Here is a 26,014-nt window from a genome sequence, read left to right on the forward strand (position 1 = left end):
GTGTATGAGCATGAGAGGACCCTACCCAGTATGGGGAGACCCCATCCCCAGTGCAGCAACCACCTGGAGCTGGAAACGTTATTTCTTTGTGCTGTGACCACTGAGCACAGCAGCACCAGCAGACAGGTGGAGGCAGCAGGGTTGTCCTGAGCACCCAGCCTCCCTTCAACACGCTCCCGTGGGAATCCAGGAATGCAAGGGTGGGCCTCATTGGAACCACAAAACTCCCAGGGATCTTTCTGGGAAGAGGACAGTGCTGTGGCAAGCACAGAGCAGCTGCAAGAACTGAATACAGTTATCTGTCACAGCACTCTCCAGACTAGCCGGTTGCAACAAGGTCTTTTACCATCTCATACCAACATACTCTTCACACCAGTCCCTCTGCTGCCTTCTCCTTGCCTCCCCTCATCCAAAGCCCACTCTCTCTTTTCTCTCTGCTTCTTTCTCCTCTCTCTTCCTTGGCTGCTCCCTCTTCATTGGCTGCTCAACCACTTAACAGAACCAGCCACAGCTGCACCTTATCTATATCAGCCAACCCCCTGCCCCTGAAGCCGGCCCACAGCTGTATATTATCAGTGTTAATTAACCCAGCTTCATTCCTCTACAATTGTTATCTACAAACTCACTCCATTCAGGACCACGATCAGTATGCTGCCTTGCAGCTGCTACGGTTTGCCTACGTTAATGTAGCAGGAGGATGAAGCTCTGCGTGAATTTTACCCATGTGGAACCTATGACACAAGAGATCAAATTTAAGATTTAGCTATAAATGCAAGAAAATGTTATTGGGCCAAATGTGTATGACTGGTAACACGTGAAAGGAGTCCAAAGTCGATCATGTTACTAATCTTCAAAGTATTAGGGCATTCAAGCAGCAGAAACACGTAACTGACTCAATAAAGTTGCAACATATTTAATTGCTTAAATACAACGCACTTTGCAGGAGGCTTGGGTGAATGAAATGCACACCTCAGCCCACACCATCTGCAACTTACTCAGATACACTACGCATCTCCACCTGTGAGAGAGCCACACAAGTCAATGCAAGGTCACAATGCAAGGTCTTTACCTGATAGGCACTGAATGTTCCCCAGCAGAAAGTTGCTGGGACTCAGCACCTCCTTGAAATGAGCTCACAGTACTGAGATCAAAGGAGCCCTTCTCTGCTTTCATGTAGTCTGATACTGCTAAGAATTAAGCTAAACTCCAAGAAGTTATCCTTAACTACTTGCCATTTGTATCTTCTATTTCAGAACTGAAGAGGGCTCTGCATGCCCAGAAGCACATCTGTTTTTCCCAACTATGTCAGCTGACTGCAGAAAGGATGCTGCCTCTCCTCACAGGCTTTACCTCACTTAGTAGGTAATGCCGATTTCCTGAGTATCTGAAATCTCAACCCACTAGCTTGCTGAATTCCCACATGTTTGGAACTGGTGTATATAATTTTGCAGGATCAGGCCCTGCATCTGCATCTTTAAAGTATTCTTGGTGATCAGCCTTAAATGTAGCTAAGGGGATTAAAACATATAAAAGCATCTGATGACTTTGGAAGCATAATACTCTGTAGTTTGACTGGTAAAGTATTCAAACTTGTTTTGAAACAGCAGAAAAAAACCCACCCTGCATTCCTGGCTGGGAAGATATGTCAAAACTGAACTACAGTGAAAAAAGGAGTAATAAGAAAGGGCACAAATGCCTCTGTCTTAACAAAAAGCTCATACCGACACACTGATGTTTCTCCAAAATGATGAGTTGGAAAGCTGCACTAGACACTGACAGAACCCATACTCTGCTCCCTGCTATAACAATCCCTGTTCATTCCTGGCATCAGCCTTCTCTCTTTTTAATGAGGCTTTTCACTCAGACTTTTCTGCTTAGCTATTAACCCAGCAAACAACTCTAGAAGATTTTCAAACTATTGTTTTTTCTGCACTTTAATTGCCTGAGTTTTTATACCCTTTTGTGATTCCACCGAACAATCTTTTCCAGCCAGGGGATAAAGTGTAGAGAAACAGTCCCTAGTTTTTTTTAACACAAGGAATGGGAGGAAAGGCAGATATAGGACCCAATTAGCCCAAACCACCTAGGAGCAAAAGTGGGGGCAAGAAATGAGAATAAATCCAAATCTAAATGAAACAAGCAGAAAACAAAAACTACAATAGTCAACAAGGGACAGGACCTGAAGTCATTGAGACACACTTGAACACATAAGCTGAAGATGAAAATGTGGTCCTCCGGGGTGACTTCAAGTTGCCTCCCCTTGGCCTGGGGACACACAGCACATCCTTGCTGCCTGGAGACTCTCTTTTGCTTTCCTAAAGCAGAGCTTTTCCATCGGCCTTCCCAATGGTTGATGCTGGAGGACACTGCTCCATGTCTTGCTCCCTGCTTTTAGTCTTGCTGGCTTTTGGCCCCATTCAGCTCAGGTGGGAGGGAGGAAGGGCACAGGGGACCAAAGCACCCCTGTGCCATGAACAGAGGTGGATCAGTCAGCACACAGGGCTGGCAGGGAAGGAGATGTGAAGAAAGGATTGATTTTCCCCTTGCCACCCCCTGACTAGCACCTTGAATCAGCTTGTGTGGTCCCAGTCACACCACACTGGGGTAGCCAAGCCCCCACATCACATTTTCTCTGCATTAGAGATGCATGCAGCCCTAGCTGGTTGCATGCTAGTCATGAGGCAACCTGAGGCAATTTAAGAAGATTTTTCCTTGGGGTTTATCCCTTTCCAAAGAGGTGCAGAGTCACCGTGCTGGCTAACAAACTGGCTGTTATGATACCCAGGACTAAAGCCAAAGGATGCTCTAAACTGAGGTGGAGAATCACACCTCCCTAGCTGGAGCTGTGAGGGGCTCACGATGCCTTCACAAACCTTGAACAGTTTTGTCTGCTTACAGTGGGTCATAACTTTGGCAACAATTCCTCTCTTTCTGTTACACATTCTCCCTCCTCTCCCAGAACAAACTCTTAGTATGCTGCTCTAAGGTACCTGCCTCTACGTTGCTTTCAGAAGTACAGAAGTCACAGTGTCACAGGGCCTTGGGTCCTGCCCTTCCCTCCTGTTCCCACTTAACTAACTCCGCTTCATTCAGCATTAACATATATCTTCCTAAATAATGCATAAGCTAATCATTGCTTATATTGCCTTGGACCAGGGGCAAGTAATGAATTCAGCACAAATCATTGGATGTACTGACAGCAGTGCAGCTGAATAATGGGCTCTATTAATAACGCTAAACTTACTTGTCACTGGGTAGGATGGCCCTTGTTTGGTATGGGATTATTTGATGCAAATACGCTGGTAAAAAAATTGAAAGATAAGGAAGGGTGGCAGGAGAATGTTAAAGTTAGCTGGTGACCTAAATATATAGCAATATGTATGACTTGGAGCCCGACAAGTGTTGGAAGCTGAGACACATTGCTACAGCCTGTCAGAAGGCTGAGCCAAACCTCCCTGGTCCTCCTTGCCCTCTTCTTAAAGCCACACATGGAGTTCATTAGGTAAAATACAATTCTGAAGGTGGAAGGGCTGATTTTACCCAAGATCCAAAGAGATTAAAAAAATAAATTGTTCTTCAACCCACTGGATTATAAAAAAAAGGCTCATTTGCAAAATGTTCTGTTTCTCACAGAGGCGACGGTTGCTGCTAATTAGTCACCAGTAAAGGGGAAGGCATAAGGACAAATGTCATGTAGTGGTGGGAAGGCACCACCAGCGATGGCACAGCAGGTTGAGTCCGTCCAATGTATGCAGGAGCAGCAGCTCCCACTGAATTCCTGCAGGCTTTCAGCTGCAGATATTCCTTCCCAAATGTGGCAATCAGCGATGTAACTCAACAAAGTACGGGACACTGCCACAATTGCCCCAGACCGAGTCCTGGGAAAAAAACGTGCCTGTAGTGGCTTGTCAGTTTAAGGCACACACAGGCAGGCAGGAGGTTCACGCTGATGCCTATTCAAGTCAGAGCAAAACCTTGGAGTATGTTTACTACAAGAAACAGACCCTGAACTGGTAAACACAGGCTTGGCCTCATAAAACTGCAGAGTGCAGCTACAGCACAGGCACAGGTCTGCAGCGTGGAGCTCCGCTCACACAGGGCTATTCCCCAGCCTGAAAGACTCGCCTCTTGGCAGAGTTACTATATAATTTCCAGACCCAAACTGGAGTGTCTCCAGCCTCCTTGGTACCAAGGTCCCCTTCCTGCACCACCCCCTCTCAAAACCTAATGAGCCCAGCAGCAGAAAGTGCAAACCTTTGACTCTGGTAAGTACTTACGCTGGCACCAGGGATTGAACAGGATGTAAGTGTCGGTTTCTGCATTTCTGTGTGTCCGGAGGATGCCAAAGGGAGTCCAGACAGCAACGTACAGGCGAAACTTCCCAACGACGCAGGTGGCAGAGGACATGATGGACAGGCGAATGGAGTTGTTCTCCCTGTAGGTAATCTTGGCTCCCCACTCACCGGGTCTTAGCACATCACCTACTAGTATTGGGATGTAGGTGCCTTTGTTTTGCTGTGGGTAGCGACCTGGAAAGAAAGGTGAATAGGTTCACCTTGTTTTGACAGTTTCTTAATTTTCTGGCAGTCCTCTGTCCCTTTGTCTTGTTTTCAACAGAGGTGGCAAGTTTTAATGGGTGGAAACCAGCGCCCTCCCTCATTGCTTCACACAGTGCCTGGTCACTTGGCAGTATAGCCACATGAATACATGCAACACCTCCCAGCAAGCAGCCTGCACAGACACTTCCACCCATCTCACTCTAGTAAGCTACAATCTTGCTGGCTCAGGCACTGCCAGGAGTGTAGCCCTGCCAGCATGAGCAGGCTTTCTTTGCTCACCGCTGTTTATCCCTGTGCAGCAAGCTGCCCTCCAACTTGCTCCTTGCCTTGGTGTCAGCTACACTGCTGGTAAGTTTAGGTAGGAGCCCCTTCCCCAGTTCAGATGCATCCACCACCCTCGTTGATTGTGTGCAAGTGCCCACTGGGGCATAGGCACTGGCTCTGGGGCTCTTTAGCAGAGCAGAACCTTGTTCTCCTCACTGCACTACTGTGCTGACAAGCAGAGAGCAAGTGCTCTTCCATGCAAGTTGACACAAGTGGAAAAAATACATGTCAGTCCACCAACAGGTACCCAATGCTCAGTTCCTCCCAAGCATCCACTCCTCATGGAAGGAGTGGGAACCAACTCTGGATACTCAAGGTATAGATGAGCACATCTGGGCTGAAACTTTCTCTGCAAGAAACAGGACCTGAAGTGTGACACATCTCCAAAGTACTGCATGTGATAGTCTACCTCATAGTAAGACAAATCCCACCCCAGAGAAGCCTATTTTACGCTGCCAGTTATAAAAAGCATCTAGATGGACAGGCTACATGTAAACATGCACACTGCCAGGATTCAAAGTTGTGTGAGGCTCCACCCTCTGAGCCTGAGGTAGAGCCAAACTATATCTGGAAGCCAACCAGCAGCACAGACAGAAAAGACATTTGTGAGAAGGCTGAGTTCCTTATCTCATTCTCAAATCTATTCTTTGTTTCATATTTTAGGCTGAAAGTCAGACTCTCTCATTCAAAAATAGGGTAATGAAAAGCAACGATGGCAGACAGAGAGACAGACTTCTATATTTTTCATTCCTACTATTTAAGAGCTTCAAAATTAAACTCACAAGGGTGTTGATTTTTCTGCTTGCTTATTTTTGTACAGCTGATGTAGTGATAATCCCAGATCTGAACACTGTTACATTCTGGGAAAGGACAACTCCAGCTTTGCATCTGAAGCTTGCGAGCTGCCGCTCCATCCGTGTTTCTGAGAAATTTGGGGCTACTGTGCTTCATCCAAGAGATTATTCGGTGCACATGAATTTCCATTTTGCAGAAGTTCAATGCACATAAAGAGCTCACTTTGCCCTGTTGGCCAGGGATGCTGTAACCCATGAAACCCATTCAGATCAGCGAGGGATGCGACAGAAGGAAGAGACCTACAGAAGAAAAAAGGAGTAGAATAAGAGAGCAAAATCAATAGAAAACACTCAAAGATAAAGCACTGGACACTTCAAATATAAGTCATCAAAGGAAAGTCAGTCTAGAGAGAAGAGCCTATAGAAGTAACAGAGATAAGAGTCTTGTGCCTGCTAACAAATGGCGATCTGAGAGCTCAACATATTCTTGTTCTTTGTAGTGCAACTGGTTATGACCCAGCTTGCCTCTACAGTTGATATTTTGCTTCTAGTTTTGACATAATTGTTATTTTAAAAAAGCAGTCCACACAAACAAAGCAGCAGAGCCAACCAAGTAATTGAACTGACATCCTTGAAAAGCGTTAACAAGTGCTACTTTTAAAATACCCCCCTCTCCTCCTTCAGAAAGGCGGGAGGGGGGAGAGGTTACTATTTTAATGTGGTTAGGAACCCACTGGGGACAGAAGGAGCTGTACTGTGGTGGGGCTTTGCACCACCGTGTCCGTGTACACCATGTGTACGTGGGGAGTCTGCAGAATCATTTCCCAGTAAATCTGCCTATAGGAACCAGATAGGATCTCAAAGAAGCCATGAGGCCTTTGCAAGAAATCCTTATGGAAACCCTGTCACTAACACTTCATGGCAGGTTTGGCAAAGTACCAAGCCTCTTCTCACTTTTCTGAAACCTCAACATGCAAAACTCTATTCGCCCTTCCAAACAAAGGTCCCTTTTGCATGCAAAGCCACAAGACACCCTCATATACTTGTTGCTTGAAAAGGGAGCACCTGTAGCTGCTGCTGAAGAGTATGCAAGGTCCTTTCAGCCCAGAACCTGTGCACATCCCCCACAGCTGCTCCCACACAGTAAGAGAGAGAGGTCACTGCACTATCTTGCTCACCTGTGAGGAGAAAACGCTCTGGGGTATTGCCTGCATCCCTGCAGGCCAGGCAAGGGAATATCCTAGAAGTCAGGATAACCTGAAGATGTTACAAACAGTAATTTTTACTTCTGATAGATGAGCAGGGTTTGGTGCTCACTAGTGGTTGCATAAAATCCTGAACCTATGAGGAAGCCTGGGAAGATGGGCAGAGCCCTCAAGAGCACAACCAACAATTTCCAATATCTTCTTTGACGAGAGGACAGGTTTCCTAATCCTCTGAAATCAAAACTGAAATGCAAATGGAAGAGCGAGAGAATTGTTCTTTCTGATGGGAATTTGTGGAGCTGAATTGTAATCACACATCCAGACACCTGACAGCATCAGCCACACTAGTCTCATATACACACATCTGTTGTCTCGATACTGGAGTGCTGTAAAGCTGAGTAACTTTGGCATTGCATGCCAAGGTTACTGGCAAAAGAATCCTTACGTAGGTTCAGTACTATGTTTATCAACATCGTGGGGAAGTCCTCTCAGGATGGCTTGGCCATTTGACTTTTATCTACATGTTGAGCACAGGTTTCTGGCTGCAGTTGAAAAGTAGGGCCAACTTTGGCTCGTAGTTGGGATATCTGTAATGTCAGCCCTTTCTCAGAAGGGATAACATGCAGTGGTGATTTCATTCTCTGGGTTAGTCTCTGAGGAAGGAGATTCAATGTTATCCAAAGACTCATTACCAAAAGCCTGCAAACGCCTGGCAGAGCACTCTCTGCAGGGTTTCTGGTGTTAACCGAACCCATGAAGAATCAGGACCAGGAGCCATGTAGACAAGATAAACTCTTTTTATGCTGACAGGAGGGTGCTTCTGCCAGCAGCATCAGCTGGCTCAGGATTTCTCCTGCTCTGGTTTGCTCCAGGAGCTGGCATCCTGAACCATGCTCCACAGCCAGTTCTTTGTGGTTGCCTCACGTGTGCTTGGGGTGTAGGAGGCTCTGGCCTTCACATGAGGACATGTCACAGCCAATTGCTCTCTGAAAGACAAAGTCGCCGTGTGACATCACACTGTTGGGATGTCCCTGTCTGCCCTCTCTAACAGCACATGGAGAGGGGAAAATCCAGCCTAAGAACTCAGGAAGCCTGGAGGCCACTGCACTGTCACCACCAGGCACTGGGTGAGCTTTTTATAGGCTCCTTTTGCAGCTTAGAAGATATCAGTCACTGAACGGGGGCTGCTGAGTGTCCTGCCTCCAAGGCAGGAGAGGTCGGGACACAATTCGCAGTGACCCTATTTCATGGGCCTCCAATGCTTTGCATTTCAATGCTAGGTACTAAGCTATGATACTACCAGAAGACATTATTTTTACAGAAACCTCCCTTGTACAGAAGGTTTAATGGCACAAACGTATCTCTTTTCCCTGCTGCACAGTGCACAGGCTTGCAAACCTTTCATACTTCTTCCTTATCCTTTCGTATCACACCTTGGTTTCTATAGCTATCCAAGTCGGGTTCCTAAAGCTCCTCTTCACTTCAGTTGGGGCTCAGCTCAGCTCAGCACCTCCTGGGGTTTCCAGGCACCTGGGAAAAGAGGAGCCAAATAGCTGCTGTTGCTATCAAAGGAGCTCAGGTCTCCCTCAGTGCTGCATCACAAGGCTTTGAAAGTAAATAAACATGAGTGATGGTCCACATGGCAAAACACACCACAAGTGGATGTGGGTATGTATGGGATGCCCCCCACCACACACTCACACTTTACAGGGGCAAAAAGGAGAGTGCAGTGTTTGTTAAAGCTTGCCAAAGTCTATTTACGCAGCGGCAAAAGAATGAGGCATCTAAACCACAAAACTGTGGCCACACACACATGCATTCAAAGTGAGTTATTTTTAACATATGCTTTACCTCCTTAGCATGTCAGCTCCGGGCTCGTCAGGCACGGAGGCAAGCTGTGTTTAATTCTGGGTAAAACTGCCACACCAGAGAGGGATTTACAGCAACAGAGGGAGAGTGAGAGATGGGTACAGCAAGTTCAGCTGCCAAAACACGAGTGCTCCTCCTCCAGTTACCCAATTCTGCTGCTGTTCCTTACAAGTGACTAACAGGGACCAAGGCTTGCTCAGATGATACTCCTCCTCCTCCTCCTCCCCTGCCCGGTCCCTGAAAGCCCCTATCTCCATCTGATTTAGTTTTTCCCTTGATCCCCACTGGACATACACATTGCTGTATGCGTGCGTGCATTAAACAGCTCCTTAATGCCACTGTCAAGTTAGTGCCCTGCTGTTCGTGCAGCCCACAGGGTGCTCTTGGACCAGCCCTACAGAAGTGAGGAGGTGTTTGACTTTTGGCAGGAAGGAGGGAAAATTTGGTAGCATAGAGATTAGAGATATAGTGAGTTTCAGAGGACATTTCCTCCCTGATGGAAGTAGGATGCCTCAGAAGAGGGAGGTGAGCAAAGCTATTTCTCAATAGTCTTTTGAGGAACCCTCCTTAGAAGATTGTTTTTTAAAGGAGTTGATGAATCTGTCTCCCTTTGGGACATATGTTACACAGAATAAAGTTAAGAATTTTCCTGTTAGGTTCATTTGTTTTACCTAGGCACACCCTTTCGTACAAAGGGTAAAGAATCTATTTCAATGCCAGCCCTAGAAGTATAATGGTTGTGACAAGTTGATAAATATATTTGAGCTGGAAGCCACAAGTAGCAGAAGTAAGCCTTATTGGAGCAAGCAGCCTGGGGATGGGTGTTGGTGTGCTGGGATCATGCCTTATGGATCACTATGAATAACTACAACGAATTTCAGAAAAGGCAAAAGGAAGAAGAAAGAAGAAAGAAGAGAAAGAAGGAGGAGAAGAGGAGAAGGACAGAAAAGAGAGGAAAGGAGGGGAGGGGAGGGGAGGAGAGGAATGGGGAAAAAAAGGTAAAACAAAGAGAAAAGAAAGAGGAGAGATGCTCTAATAAAATCCCAAACTATCAAAACAAGCAAGAAAGGGAAACAATTTTTTGCAAAAAACAGTAGTGTCTTTAAGCTGCTACTGTAATATCACACCTGGGTTCCTCCCACCCTCAAATTCCATTGCCTTCAGAAGTGCTGCATACAAACCTGGAAATGTAGGAAACCCAAATATTTTGAAATAATTTTTGCTTATGGCTCCAGTTAGGAATCCTTAACATCTGACCACTCTGTCCCAGGAGTGAATGTCTCTAGTACTTTAAAAGTTGTAAAACATACACCAGAGTCACGCACCTCAGCTATTAAAACCATTAAAAAATACAGCTAGGTTTTATGTGCCACTTGATGCTGCTGCAGCAGTGCAAAAGGAGAGCATAATAAAGATAAAGATTCCTTTGCATGAAATACAGCATTCACGGAGCACCTCGAGGGACTACCTCCTCTCTGCTCCTCCGGGGCCTGGCTGGGAATTCCAGAGGGGAGGAAAAAATATATCCCAAATGCCTTTGTTCAGAAAGTGAAGAAGTTTGTTGTTTGCTAAGAGCTGGCAAACAGGTCTCTTCTCTGTCCAGAGTTATTCCCTAGGAAATGTGTTCTAGTGGTAATAAGTTATTCTTTCTCTCTCAAAATGGGACTCCATATTTAGACCATCAGGTGTTTCTGTGTTCAGTTTTTGGAGTTCTTTGTTAAACAGGGATATAGTGATTTAATAATCTCTCAGCATTGGTCACGTACCAACACCAACAGAGTTTGCCCCCAGCACCACAGTTAGCTGTTCTTGTATAACGCCAAGAAGGCTCCTAAAAAAATCAAGATCCAGCTTTTTCCAATCAGGAACTTTATCCCAGTAGCAGAATTCAGCTTGACATCCCACCCAAGGTGCAGAGGGACACCTCATGTCCCAGCCATTCCACCAGCTACCACCTGCCCTGCCCCAGAGCTACTGAGGACAACGGGTGACAGCAGGGGTAAAAATACTTCCCAGAGTTCCTTGTCTGACAAAAGAACAAAACCTCAACCCTCCTGGAATAACCCATGTCCCAACACTGCTGTGAAATTAGAGAAAGGCTGTGGACACTGTGGGACGGTGTGAAGAGCTCCGTTGATTCTGGTGTGGGTGTCCTGAATCGGACCCCTGGTTATTTAGTTGTACTCAGATGCCCTTCTGACTAGAAGTGGGAATGTGTTGTCACCTTAATAAGCCATATAGGTTCAGCTCTAACACCTTTAGGTTCTTAGCTGCTTTCATGTGTTTATAACTGTTCCTCTGGAGTAGGCCTGGGGAAGACTATGGAAAAAGGATCAGTAAGTCTCTGCTCTCATCTCAGCCCAGAAGCCAATTATTTGTAGAAGCCTGAGGAGCACCCACAGGTAGGTGCGTGGGTGTCCATGCAGGCACACGTGTGGAGAGGTGGTACTTTCTTCTACTACCGGTAGACTGGGATTTATGATCGTTCCAGAAGTATGCCAATGAATAAAATGTTCGTAATAATATTTAGGGCTAGACCAATATATATGGATTTATGAAGCCATTTAAGGAAAACACAAATAGACAACAATTTATGAGGATGTGGGGAAATATATCATTAGAGTAAGGATGCACCATGTAAACTCATCAACCACTCCAGGATTTACAGCCCTGTACAGGAAACTACTACTAAAAGCAAGATTGAAGGCCATATAAGCCCATCTAATCACACATCTGCTTTTCAGAGGAATCACTGCCAGTGCAGCAGTGACTGTGGAAACTTTGCAGCACTCACGCCAAGTGGGCTGCCCCGGGTGCAGGAGCCACACTCAGGCAGGCTGAGCCCCACGCTGTGGAAAGCCAAGAGCAGCACAAAGTATTCCCATCACCATGAAGGTGGGAGTCAGAAGAGATCAAGATGGGTGAAGGTGTCATTGGCTCTGCTGAGGTCCCTGGGGCTCCAAGCACACTGAAATTGTTCCCACTGTGGGGAACTGGATGTAAACACAGCATCTACACTTCTCCTGAGGCTCTTTCATCTCAACCCCAGACCAATAAAATGAGTATTTCCCAAGGGGTGATGCTCACCCTTCTTCTCATTAAAGCCAGGAAGTGGGCTGTGAGGAAATATTTGGTGATGGAGCAGCTCCCAAACCACAGGTACTGAGGTAGGGCTGCAGTCCAGCACAAGACCTGGAATAACATCCCATTACTCTTTATAAGTGGATATTTTTCCATGTGGATTTTTTGGCACATTCATTGTTTTCCATACTTTGGCAGACAAGTATGGTCCTAATTTAATGAAGCATTATGTGCAAAACTGAATTATAATCATTCACATGTTAGCACTTCAGCCAATTTCACCGATAATGACTCTACAGAAAACAGTCTGTTAAAGCATAACTGACTTCAGTCTTAAGGAACCATCGTAGAAGAATATCAGTGACAGTGACTTTTGAGAGACTGGAGTGAATTATTTATGTATTTACACATACACACACACATATATATTTTTACACAATTTAGTCCAATTCTAGACTCTGTATGGTCTTTAAATGGACCGTGGATTAAAAAAAAATGTTACTGAAGATTGTTCTGTGAGTGTTTCAGACTTAGTTTCACATGACACAAGAAGCATTTGTCCCAGGTACCCTTGATGCATTATCAATTAGAAGGATTAAGCAGTCTCTACTTGCTTTACTTGCTTCATTAATCATCTTTTTAATGATGCAAAGAGGCAAAAATAGGAACAAAAAAAAGAAGTAAAACTAAATTTTAGGGAATAAAGGAAATATAATAGTTCTGCACACACACAGGATCAAGTCATTACCATTGTCACATTTTTCAGGAGCAAAATTAGTCTTTAATGGATAAAAATTCTGTGATGGATTAACACCAATGCTGGGAAATTTCCAGTGCTGGGAACTAATAATTTCTGAATAGCTTTATATGGTGCTGTTGTATAAACAGCCCTCATTGTAGGCACAGCCCTACACAAAGAGACGTTGAGTTTTCCCAGCTCCAGCTGAATTCCCTGGGAGCCAAGGCCAGCCATCCCTACCAAAAATGTTTTTTGTACCTAATGAGAATATCACCTTGAAATGGCCAAAAGATTCTACAGCTCTGGACAACCTAGTCCACATTGTTTGGAGTCACCTTCCCACCTTGGAGATACTCAAAACCTGTCTGTAGGGCAAGGCCCTGAGCAGCTGGAGCTGCTTTGAGCACGGGCTTGGACATGAGACCTCCAGAGGTCCCTCCAGCCTCGGTCATTCTACAGTTCTGCTGCACCGTTTGAAATCTGCTGCTCGGCACACGGAAGGCTCCTTGGAAATGTCATTTAACAACCACCTGCCTATATTTCTGTGCACCCATCAGTTTCATCTCTCAAAATCAGCACTTTCCTAGGAGGTACACCCTTTGTTTCAGTGTGAAAAGCTTCTCCGAGCTCAGGCTGCCTCTGCTGCAAGGCTGATGCCTGAGCCAGTCCCTAGATGGTACCCAAGGGTACGGATTCGCCTCCCCTGCCTCTGGCCATCTGAAAGCCAGAGCCTGGCCTATGGGGGAAAGTCAACCGAGGAAAAAGAAAAATCCAGAAGGGAATTCAACCCATTTTAAGACAGCAGGGCTAAACTGCCACCTGGAGGTGCCTGCCTCCCTCTTCGGCTCACGCTGCCCACCTAGGCAGCCACTTTTGGGCTGGGCTCTCGTTTTAGGGCATCTGGCATGAGGAGAGGGGAACACCCGCTCTTCAGGCAGATGAACAGAAAAAACTTGGGTGAAAATGACCACGTCTCCCCGTGACAAAAGGTTTGAGAGCACAGCAGTGAAACCTGGAGCGCTCAGTGCTCTTTCCCAAGTACAAGAAATCTTTCTTTTCTTCTGGACATTAAACATTGGACTTGCCACTAAAAGCAGAAGTACCAAGGGTCAAGCAGATTATCTCTGAATAATTTTCTTCTCCTTTGTGGACTGTTTTTGTTTTGCTTTCTGTTGCTAGCCTCTGAGAGCAAACCTTCTGTGTTTTCACCACATGGACTTGATCTTAAAGGTCTTTTCCAACCTAAATGATTCTACAATTCTATGTGCATAAAGAGAAACATCTGTGGAGCACTGAGTATTAACCAGGTCCCAACAGAGGAGCCTGAACATCTCTTCTCCCAGTTGAATCTCTGAGAGCTAAATTCCTTTGTAGCAAGAGGGCAGTGGTGCTCACAGAAGCAGACGCTTAAAAAACAGGGGAGGACAATAGCGTTGTATATACCCTGCACATGCAGCCCTTTCCTTCAGCTGACTGCCAGCCACCACACATGGGACAGCAGCACTCCCATTCCCATTTCACAGAAAGGACAGTAACAGTGAAAAATGAGGAGGGAAAGTCAACCACAGACTCATGGCTGACTCCAAAGTAATCACTCAGAACTAAGTTTGTTCCAAGTCTGCCCTGGCTTGAGCTGCATTTAACCCCACTCCTGCCACAGCTGAGGATGAGGGGATTTTTATCCACACTTAGAGATGCAAGGTACAAACCATGGACGGATGTGTTTGGAAACAGCAACAGGAAAATAAGTGAGTATGTTCTCTTAAGTGGACTGTGCAATGTCAAAAGAAGTGTTAAATTTCTTCTTCTGATACAAAATATCTGATTAAAACAAATGCAAACTGTACGCAATGCAATAAAAAACAAATGTTCCATTTTCCACTTCTTCTTGATACAGCTGTTTGTTTTAAACATATAAAGATTAAGGGAACAGTCGTGAATTTAATTAAATCCCAAAAGAACTAATGATATTTATGCATATTAAATTTTTAAAGGCACTTGTGGCTGCTCAGCCAATCATTCACTGGACTGTCATAACATGCCTTCCAACCCTAATTTAAATTAGAAAGAAGAGACCCATGAAAAAAAATGTGTAGAGAGTAACCTTTTCACTGCACATGTTTAAGAGATAAATGCCCATCTAGCTTTAAAAGGCAACAAATCTAATAAATGGCCACATCATCATAATTCAATGGTGGGGAAAAAAAATCAATGTTACAAATTTTGGAACTGCATCTCTCAGGAAAGCAAATTAAAGCATCAATTCAAACCTACTTTAAAGAGTTTATAAGGAGAACATTGATGTCTTAACACAGAAACTCCCAGATCACTCTGGACGAGGCTGGGTCTTTCCCAGAGCTGTGATGTAGGGAGCAGTGTTCAGTGGGGCCATCTTTGGAGCACAGCAGGGAGTCCCATTCTGTCACTTGCTTTTCCCCTTCTCTAGCAAGGTCATGCCCTTCTTTAGCCCTGTACCTTCAATAAGCCAACAAGTACATTAAGACCTGTGTTTCTGAAGAAGGTCTCTTAGCAAGAAGAAAAATGCTTTCTTGCTCCTTTTGCAGTAAATCAAGAAAGCCTCTGATGTGGCCCTGAATAAGTCTCTGGTCTAAAGCTACAACTTCTGCTCCTTCTCCCTGGTTACCAAGCTGACTGTAAATGCAGCTGCAAAGTTGCAAGGCCTCCTTCCACACTGTGAAATTTCCCCCCCTTGCATACTCAACGTTTTGTTATCCCACTTAATACACAGACATCTCTCCCACCTCAAACAACATATTTCTCCTCCCTGCATCTCCTAAACACTAATAAAAGATGTTTCCGATTCCACCTACCTTTCAGCATTGCTATGCAGCATTAACCAGAGATAACTTTGAAAGCTCAATAAAGCACAACTCCTCCTAAACAGAAAACCCTAGATACTGCTCCTTGTCTCACAAGCAATTCTGCTGACTTTCTTGGGTAGGGATTCAGACCCTGTTTAGAAAAGCCCTTCCTTGCCTATGGTTAAGCCTGGTTTTATGGCTTATCAATCGTAACAGGAAAAGACCCAGCTATTAAATACTGCTGTGTTCCTGTTTATGAGAGGCTCTCCAGCCTTACTTTGCTGATGCGACACAGCCTTTGCCAGGCACTTACCTATCAAATACTCCAGCCAGAATTGGTCCGTCTCTGGGTTGTAGGGTCGGTTGAAGTCAATCTGGATTTGGAAAGGCTGTCCCCGGCGCACTATCAGCTTGGGGCTGTAGTACCTGTCGGTGTGGTGCTGCTGCTTGTTGATCTCATGGGGGTCCTTGAACATATGAATGTCCACAACACGCAAGTAATCTGCAGAGACATGTAAATGAACAGAGAGCGGAGTCAGTATGATGGGGTGCCAGTATTGATATCAACATCATTAGAGGCCCTGTCCTCCCCCTCCCTGGCATTGCCTTATTGAGGAGCACTGTGTAATGGAGCGTGCTGGATCTGTTTGGGGCTTACATCCTCCTGGCTCACCAGGGACTTACGGACTGACAATTCTCTGTCCACCTGCCATTTTCACAGAGGCTGCAAGCCTTCCAGTGAACAGCAAAAGCAATTGCAGAAAGAGCAGGTTGCTATGGGTGGAAAGCTGAACGTCCCTAAGGAGAGCTGGGCTCCATCTTCCCTTTGGCATCAGCTTTCTGCAAGTCTGGGCCTTGCTGTCACAAGTTTACCAGTGCAATCAGTGGGCCTTTGACAGCTGTGGCTTCATGTCTCCCTCCATTTATAAAATGAAAATTCATGGGGTTTTTGCGATGCTTAGATACATTAATGTTTGCAAGGCACTACTACTATTGAATGCTGAAGAGCCTGAGAAGCAGTTAATGATCTTGCATTCAGCTGAGAGCTTGAATTGTCTGTATTAAATAAGGTTTTGGTGTACTGTATGTGTCTAGACTCAGCTTCTCAGTACACCTCCACTGCTATTACTGTCTTCTTAAGAAAACTAAATATAACATTACAGTATATAATTACAGCATAGATAGGCAAACAGCAGTAGGTATCTGTAACACGCACAGGCAAAGATTTGCTCCCTTCGAACCAGGCCTGTCTGAAGGGTTATAGCCTACCACTGCTAGAAGTTAGCATGCGCGGCTAATGACCAGTGTGGTGTGGCAGTGGGGTAGCCAAAGGCACCTGCAGTCACCACGAGCTGTGCGACTATACCGTAGTGGGAATCTTCACATTCGAAGTCTTCTCACACAATGAACAACCACATGAAAATGAACTGGACATCATTCTTCCACTTACATGCTTGGGCAGACAATCACAAAACCTCTGCCAGGAGGATCATTACTGCTCACCACCAGGAGGGAGACAGAAGAGTAAAGCTTGACTCAGCTTGTCTTTCCAGGTGCTGACAGAAATTAGCTGATTTCTGCATTTTATACTGGTGATGACAGAGCCAAACTCATACCTGGCAAATAGAGGTGCACATTTAAGCAGCTGGTGGAGCTGTGTGTACCTGTGATGGTAGCTAATTTGGCCTGCTATTGCATAGGCTGTGAGCAGGAATGATGTGCTCAGCCAATGCGTCGGATGTCCAAGTCACTGAATGTGGCCCACTTCACAGAAGCTCAGACAACAGCTTTGCACACTGGTTTTCCTTGAAGGTGGGGAGAAACTGCGTGGCAGCCAGCTCTGGACAAGCAGCAGCACAGCTCCCTCTCTGTGTAACCTCCAGGTGTGTGCATTAGCCCTGTCCTTCCGCAGGGATGTGTTCAAGACAAGCAGAGCCCTGCAAGCAGCAACTCCCCTGGACACCAGCATGGTCCTTCTCTTGCCCCAGCCAAGCCACCCAGCCCGGGCTGTGGGTGGCAGCTAACTGGAGAGGGGGGAAATAAGGGCAGCAAGAGCAGGTCCCACTGGTGCATTGTCCCAGTCGCTGCCTAGCCTTGCCCTTCAGGAAACAGAAGGAAAGGAAGCTACCCGAGGACACAGCAAGGTAAGGATCCTTTCATGGAAAAGCCGTGGACAACTGAACCCAAAACCATGTGCCTCCTGCTAACGCTAATCTGCGGAAAGGCTGGAATACCCTGTTCAGTACTGAGTCAGGCTGAACGTCCCATGGCAATGCTGTTGTTGTTATTCTTTGCTCAATTCACCAGGCTTCTGGAGTAACTTCTGTAGATCTCCACTGGTTTGACCGCTGGCTGAAGTTACAGAGGTGGTTTTTGCATGAAACATTAAATGTGTTTTGCTCAGAAATTGCTCTCGTTGCCCCTCTGTGAAGTGGGGCATGTCTTTGCCTCCCTCACTGCAAAAGTTACCGATGCTCACTCACAATAATGCTGACAAAGTTCACAACTAAATTACATGAGGCAGGAATTTCCCGGAGAGGGGTAAAGTGAGGGCAGGGGAGAGTCTCTGCCATTCTCTCTCCTAACCCCTCCCAGGCTGAAAGCACTGCATGTAAAAGGTGCATATCTTGGGGCTCTGTGAGGGGGGAAGCTATCAGTAAGTTTGGCTCAGGTTCTTCCTTCCAAGGAGGCATAACAATGGAGCTGAGGGTTTGTTGTGTTTTCATCTCTTGTTCTGAAATAAAAGGCAATGGTGACCTTGCCCTTCTGTCACGCTAGCACCTTCAAGGAACTTCAGAGCTAAGCTACCCTGGGCCATCAGTTCAGCGTTTGCTTCATTTTTTCTTAGGACTTTACTTCCATCAAAATGCAGCTTTTCCACATCTGTAGAAAACACATTTCACTTTCAGTCTCAGTGTTAAAATGTATGTGGAGCTTGCCAAATGAAAATAACTTGTGACCTAGCCTGCGTTAATTACAGTAATGGTAATTACAGAGGACAAAACATGAGCAAGGTAATGGGATGTGCAAACACCATCACCTGGGTGCCATCAAAAGGAAGGCTCCGGGCAATGCACATGTCACTGCTTTATCTGTTTGTGAGGGACAGGTGGCCATTGAGGCCTCCTTTGAAGTCAGGTCCATTTGATGGTTTGCCACTAGTCTGGTTTGCCATTTAGTGCAAGCAGGTTTGCTGCAGGAGAGGCAGCAGTCTGATGCTTTCTGAAAGCTTTTGCAATGTTAAGCTTGCATGGAAATAAATGAGCACAAGCTTGAGCTGTTTTTTGAATAACAAGAACAACCTTCAAACATCAGGTTTTCTTCGAGGACCAGAGAGAAAGGGCTCCGGATTACAAACCAAACAGCGTGAGGTGCCCATCACTCTGCTACCATGGGAAGCACGATTCCTTGGCGAGTGGCTGAACTTTGCAAAGGAGAGCGCGTGGGGAGCTTGCAGACCGTGGGGCCGCAGGGCTGTGTCCTCCCACCGAGCGGCTGTAAGCGCCAGGCCCACTCATAACACATTGCGGTGAGATGAGCTGGCTGGGAAGAGCCAGGGGGAGGACACGGCACAGGCGTGTTCACGGAGACACAGACTTCTTGCTGAAGAAGCACCCGGGGGCTGTGCATCCTCCTCACTGAGCATCTCCTCCCTCAAGCAAGCCGGGCTGCAGCAGCAGGCAGCCCACTGGCCGGGCAGGGGAGGCAGCTGTCCCTGGCACAGCCTCTGCTGCTCCCTCCGGCTCTGATTCAGCCCAGTAGAAGTGGGTGTCAGCAAAGAGCTAGTCAAGCACAGGGCTTTACCTCATCCTGGAGTAGTAGCTAAAATAGGTCAAGTGAATCACACCCTAAAAATGCCTTTTTCTCTCGGTTGGCTGTCAAGGGAAACGAGGGTGACTGGCTTAGCTGCAGACACCTACACTGCACAGATCAAGGGCAGGATTCAATGAGATTTAGATATCTAAACGATGTGAGCCTGGTATGTAACCTTTTATTATGGCCGGTTGGTGGCTGGTTGCTGCAGCCAGTGGAGCTGAGAGAAGGGCACAGATCACCCTGGAAGTGACACCCACTGCCTCTCTGGACAGCCTGTGCCCTCCCCTCCCCTCCCTGGATGGCTCCGTGTTGAAGTGATCGGACATAGGTGAAGACACTGATGTTTAGATGTTTGTAGCAGGTGTCCAAGCCTACCCCAAAGGCTAGAAAGCACCTCAGGTGTAGCAGCAGGGATAAAAGCATTTGCAAGCTTTTTTTCAGTGTGTTATGGCAGCGAAGCGTGGGAACCACCACAACAAATTTGGACAACTCAGGTGTGCAGGAGAAGGGGAGGGATGTGGCACAAGCAGTTCTCGGCAAGGGTGTGCTCGCGGCGCTAGAGCCCTGTCGTACTCTGCTGCTCCTGCTCTGCCTGCAGACGCTGACTTTATCCCCCAAGCACAACACTGCGGGTGCTCTGGGCAGGCTCAGCTCCTGAATGTAAGTCCCAGCCTGAGCTCCATTGGTCTATAAAACTTTAACGTGGTCCTGACAGGTGACTTAAGCATCCTACCCCAAAGCAGTGTGTCCAGGGACCACACTTAGAGCAGCTGGTATCACAGGCATAGATCACAGCTGCTGTGCACTGAAACAGGAACGCTGCTGCAGTCCCTTCCCTCAGCTCACCCCTTGCATGTTGTTGCTACAAGCATTGCAGAGACAAACTGCACAGCAGAGCTGATCCAGCTGTACAAAGAGTTTTGCTGTCATGCACAAATCTATTTTTCAGCCATAGCAGTCCCATAGCCAGGTTTTTTCTATGGCCACACGAACTCTTCCTTTAGACAAGGGCTGTTTTTCTCACCAGCAGCATCACCTTGAAGCTTACATTGGGTTCCTGCCTCACCTCACTTGTTCTGATGTTCCTGATTTTCCATTGCATTTCTGAAAAGCAATGGAAAATCCACCCACCAGCACCGTACTTCATTCAGAGCCTGATGTGAAGCACATCAAAAAGCAACAGGCATCTTTCTGCTGGTACTGGTGGGCTTTAGCTACAGGCTGCATTCCTTCTAAGGTATCCCACACTTACACATCTCCAGCTTCTGTGAGCACATGGGGTTTCAAATGCTATCTAGTCAGGACCTGTACTGCATTACATTTGACAATTTAAACACACGTACTTGCCCCAGAGCTACAGGGTTGTTTGAAAAGGTTCAAGCAAAGTTTCTACAGTCTCAACATGCCAGTTAGTTTGCTCAGGCATTTTTTAAAATAAATTATTTTTAAAGAAATGTGTGTGAATTAAAATGGGGGAGGGGAGGAGAGGTGTGTGTGTGTGGTTAAGACACATGATTAACATTACAGAAATAATGCTTTGCAATAAAAATTTGGACTTGTCGCTTAAAATCTCTTAGCCTGTTTCCCAATGTGTAAAATGCAGTAATTAATGCTTTTCCACATTTATTAAGCTCTCTTTCAACCCTGGATGAAAAGTCCCATCTGAGCATTAAGTACTATGACATCTGGCTACCTTGAGTAGCTGTGTTCAACAAGTTCTGCTGTTCATTTCGAACAGGCCAAAAAATTAATGTCATTTAGTTGGTGACTCATTCAGGAGCCAATCCTGATTTCTTTTTAACCAGATCTTACCTATTTTTTATTAGGTTCACTCTGAAGAGTTGGCGCTGAGAATGTGGTTTGATTTGCCCATCCCCTACCCTGATATTGTTTTGTCTCCCCAGCCAAACAATTGAAACACTTTTCAGGAGAATAATTAAAAATACGGGAATTCCTTTTAGCTTCACATTCATTTTTATGAGTAAGCCAAACTTCTAGCAAAAGTTTTCTTGGCCAGACAGAATTTTGCAGTAGTTTTACAGTCAGTTTAAGGCTGTACAGACCAGAAGGGACATTAACTGGGAAGGGTCCTCCCGCCCTCTTTATCCCAGTGCTGCCACAGCCATGCCTGAAGCCAGCAGGTCCTAAAGTGACTCCATAATTGTGGTCAAACTGGGAAAACCCATTCTTGCCTTTTTTTAACCACTCCCACAGTTCAAGCTGCAAACTGGTCACTCAACTTCTCCACTCCTCATTTTCCTTACCCATAACCTGCGGTAACATTTGCATGCACACAGGTGGTTTTTGCAAGTTTTATCATAAACAGCAGTAAAAGCTATCTGAGATCAAAATATGTAAGGAAAAAAAGTGGTCTGGTTTGAATTCATAGACCTGGGCAGAGGTGAGTAAGAATAAGATGTTAAAATACACTCATGGTTTAATGGTACACTGTACCTCTTGGATTAAATCCTCTAGGTATCAATCCAAAAGCCTCCATCTCGGGGACCTCATTTTCTTCATCATTAGAGTTGTTTGATGGGAGGGCTCTCCTTCCATTCAGAGGAGGTTTCTTCTCGTTGGTGCTCATTGTTTCAGACTTCTTGTATCAAGAATGTTGTAATACCATAAAAGAAAGAAAAAGTGTGAGGAAAAAGCAGACATGAACCAACATGGCACATGTAAGACGGAAGAAACCAAAAACAGTGTGGGGGTGCCAGTGAGCTACACATTTTTAGACTCACATAAATAAAAACTGAGAGGCAGAAAACATCAGTCTAATGATGGAGTACAGCTCTCTAAGGATTGGAAGGCATTTTGTGTTTGTCAAAACACATGAATAAGAGAAGAAGGGGGGCGGGAGAAGGAGAGGAAAGCCTAGCACAGAAGTATTAGGAGAAGCAAGGCGTTAAAAACATCAGGGAGTTTCAGGTAAAAGCACTGGAAAATCATTTACTCTCCCACCCTCCAAAACAGCACTACTGAATCCAAAATAGCAAATTATATTTCCAGAAAGTGCATCACATGCTACCTCCCCTAATAAAAATGACATTCTAAGTTATACTGCAATCACCCCAAATAGTACAGCCTGCAACAGTCTGTGGATGATTACTGGAAAACTGTCTTTTTGTCCTTATGCACACAAACACCCAATATCTAAAGAGCTAACTCCTGCACCCAGAGAATCCACTTTTGAGAGAAAAAGAGTAATAAGGGAGGGGGGCGGGGGGGAAGAAAAGAAAAAGAGGAAAGAGAAGAAAAAAGAAAAGAAAAGAAAAGAATAGAAAAGAAAAGAAGAAAAAAGAAAAGAAAAGAAAAGAAAAAGAAAAGAAAAAAGAGAAAAGAAAAGAAAAGAAAAGAAAAGAAAAGAAAAGAAAAGAAAAGAAAAGAAAAGAAAAGAAAAGAAAAGAAAAGAAAAGAAAAGAAAAGAAAAGAAAAAAAGAAAAGAAAAAAACACTTATTCACTTATTTCTCTCCCACTAAAAACCATAAGGGAAATCTCAGATGTAGGCTGATCAGAGACTTCTCTTGGAGCTAGTCAAAACTGCTTTCACATCTGTTTCACTGTAAGCATGTAGGAATGAAAAAGCCATACCATCCTTCTAAGAAAATATTCATGGCTGAGAACACAACTTCATCCCCAAGCTCTTGAAAACAGCAATTCAAAATGCAGCAAATACTTAATAGTAATAAGCTCTTAAAGGAAGAAATTTAGTTAGCAAGGGTACCTTTTTTCAGATAGTCTTTTTTTAATTTATTTTCCTTCTCCCTTGCAGAATTTCTGAAGTGCAATAGAAGCCTGGAAAAAGTTGGGGGCTTTTAAGCAACCTCTGTATATCCTCCTCCCTCCTGTCGCAATAGGACAGTGCTGAAAGGGTTGCCAAGCCCTCCCCACACCACCTCCGAGGATCTGCCACCACTGTTGGCATGTCTTTGCTTACTCCCTCCCTCTCCCTGCGTGTCTTACCCCAACCCTGCTCACCAGCAGCATTTCAGGGTGTCTGGGCTAAGGAAACAGCTTGGGCACCCAAGTTTCAGTTCTTAGTGAGACGGAGTAGAACTGCTCATGGCACAAAGGCGTATGAAGTGGGACTCTGGATGAGATTTTCTGAGGGACACAGCCCAGAAGTCATGTTCTCCATGTTGCCTGTCTTTAATGGTATTTCTACCTCAGAGTGCTTGCGATGCAGCTTCAGGTGCTAGTTTTCTGAGGCACACACAGTGACGCTTCTCCTGCCTGGTGCCTCACAGCAGTCCTGTCAGGGGACTGTGGGGCACATGGAGAGCTCATCGGTGGCAAAGTGAAGATGACCTTTTTCTTGAGACCCTGTGCAGTCGGGAGAGTGAAGGTATTTTGCACCAAACAGTCATGTTTGGAGCAAATGACCTTCAGCTCTTTCCCATGATAAAATGTGCATCACATAACAACCAGGGTCTGGGGCAGTAGTTGGTGGAAGCATTTTAGCTCCATGTCAACTTTGTTCAGTTCCATCAAGCTCTACAATAACTGGGGACTGTGTGATACCTCCTCTGTCAGACACAGCTGACAAATGGAGTTACACAGAGAAAAAGCAGTGTACAGGGAAGAATTCAGGCCCACCATCCTGCCAGGCACTGCTGTTTGGCAGCAGAGGGACAAGTCATTTATTAAGAACATGCATGGGCAATGGAGAGCCCCTCTTACACACGTGGGACCCACCGTGAGCATTTACTTGCCTCAGTTGCAGGGTAGATGAAGAAACAAGGAGACAGTGAAGAGGACTCCACTCTCTTTCAGCCAGCTATATCTTCCAGGCCCGTAGCATCATTGAAGCCTCAAACCTCTGCTGACTTAACACCACTGAAATCAAGCCAGGAGGCAGAAAAGGAATCAGGTCACGTTCCTGTAATGGGAAGCAGCAAGTAAACCATCTGGAAGACAGGACCCCCATCCTAGCTCCCTGGTGATTTCCCAGCCACAGCGAGGTATCTCCACATCAGCCAGGACACCTGCACAGCGTGGGGCAGAGATGCTAGCTGGGGGCCTGGGAGCAGCATGGCTGTACCAGCACGGCACTGTAGCTGGGCTAATGAACCTGCTAGGGCTGACTGCCAAGGCACAGCACCAGGCTGCAGCGGTTTAGGAGGCAGCCTCACTATCCACACACATTGCACCACGTTGTCTCATAGCCAAAGGGCTCGAGCTCTCTCCCACCTCCCCCCGTAGGTTGTTAGGCATGTGGCATGGGAAGCCACCTAGCCGAGGGATTCCCCTTCCCCTGCCCTGCTCCTCCAGGAGCACAAGCACCCTGCGGGGACAGATCTGCTCCCATCACTAGCATCCTGAGCTGTGACTTCCATTGACTCACTTTTACACAGATGGGCCCTGCGGTAACCATCTGGAGGGCAAGCAGCACCCCTGGCACCCAAGAACACAACGAGCTTTCTGAGGGAGGAGGCTGGTTGCTGATTTCCTGTTGTTGGGGTTTTTTTCCCCCCCATTCCACCCTGATTTCTACATGGCGTAGTGTGCTTTGTGCCTCTCACTCCACTTCCAGCCAGCACTTCAAATCCCAAAAATGCAGCTGCTGCGACGACGTTACAAAAACTGATATAAATATTGCCTCGGTTCCATGCCTGCTGGAGGCCTGCAACACAAATAAGAAACGCCGTCTCCCGAGGAAGTCATGTGCTTCCCCAAGTGGCTGCGGTGCTGTCAGAGCCGGGAGGAAAACTTTCCGTCAGAGCATGGAAGGGAGCAAGCGGATGCAGCCGAACAGATCCCACTGCAGCCATTGAGCTTAAACAGCCAGCAGTTGCAGATGTCTCCCCGTGCCCGCGTACATCTCTCCGGGGCTTTTTGCAGAAGCCGACGATCACATGGAAAGCAGGGAGGCCAAAATTTTTGGCGGTAGCGGCAGGAATGGGGCTTTGCATCCAGGGAGAGTAATGTTCCGCAGGCTGTAATTTATTTATTTTGTGGGGAGTGATGTAAATTCATGCTTATGACAGCTCCAGATGGCAGGTATTTTCTCATTATCTTGACTTCTTAGCATTTGCTCTCCCTTGCCTATTAGACTGCACTGGCCTTAATTTAACTTCCATGGTTTCAAACTACAGACGTCAAGGCTGATGCAGGAGGGGGCACGGAGAACACGAAGTCCTGGTTTTCCTGTAGGGCGTTATATTTAATGAATGATGCACTGGGATGACCGGTGAAAGAGCATTCTTCCTGAAGCTGCTTCTGCACTGCACCCTGTGGGGAACCACCAGCCCGTGCCCATTTCTCAGAGGCAGCCTTCAAGATGCTCGTGGCCTTTGTCAGAGACCTTTGCAGTCACGGGCACCCTTCCCACTGCATCGGACTTTGGATGACGGACAGCCCTGCCTCCTGATCCCCACAGAAACGCTCTTCAATGGCTGCAAAGCTTGCACCATAAAGGGTTATCTGAAACACGGTTTCCTTGCATTGCCAGAGACAATGTCTCTGTTCCAAGTCCTCCTATGCCAGACAAGAGTTTGTGGGGAAAAAAATATCCTGCAAGACACAAGAGTCAGTAAAGCTTTACAGCCAGAGGAAAGGGCATGCCAAGATCTGTCACAAGCAAACTGATCAACCAGGTGCTCACATAAACGGGTTGCTGTGCTGTGTGCCAGCAGCTAGATGGGAGGGATGTTTTGCCTACCACTACTGTAGTTACACCAAGCACTCAGCAGCAGCAGCCGAGCATTGTAAAGCTCTGCAACAGGGTGACTTCTTTTCTTCCTTTTTTAAAATATTACCCTCATGCCATTTGCAGGCTAGATGGGTGTTCAGATGCACTGGGAC

At 46.2% G+C, this 26,014-nt stretch overlaps 1 protein-coding gene across 3 annotated transcripts in view; it reads right to left on the reverse strand.

The window, feature by feature from the left end:
* F13A1 (coagulation factor XIII A chain) overlaps positions 1–25,692 on the reverse strand; it is a 63,451-nt gene extending 37,759 nt beyond the window's left edge. Inside the window, exons 1-5 of one of the 3 annotated variants that reach the window (XM_056332349.1) lie at positions 24,555–25,692; positions 23,923–24,089; positions 21,664–21,808; positions 15,707–15,895; positions 4,278–4,529 (exon numbers count right to left, since the gene is read on the reverse strand). In XM_056332349.1, coding sequence (XP_056188324.1) covers positions 4,278–4,529; positions 15,707–15,895; positions 21,664–21,796 — 574 coding nt within the window. In that variant the 5' untranslated portion in view covers positions 21,797–21,808; positions 23,923–24,089; positions 24,555–25,692. Of the gene's footprint in view, positions 1–4,277; positions 4,530–15,706; positions 15,896–21,663; positions 21,809–22,934; positions 23,107–23,922; positions 24,090–24,554 lie in introns of those variants that run through there. The other 2 variants (XM_056332350.1, XM_056332348.1) reach the window with 2 other exon arrangements.
* Between the last annotated feature and the right edge of the window lie 322 nt (positions 25,693–26,014).

Source organism: Falco biarmicus, chromosome 3 (genome assembly GCF_023638135.1).
Source record: "Falco biarmicus isolate bFalBia1 chromosome 3, bFalBia1.pri, whole genome shotgun sequence".
Classification (NCBI taxonomy): domain Eukaryota; kingdom Metazoa; phylum Chordata; class Aves; order Falconiformes; family Falconidae; genus Falco; species Falco biarmicus.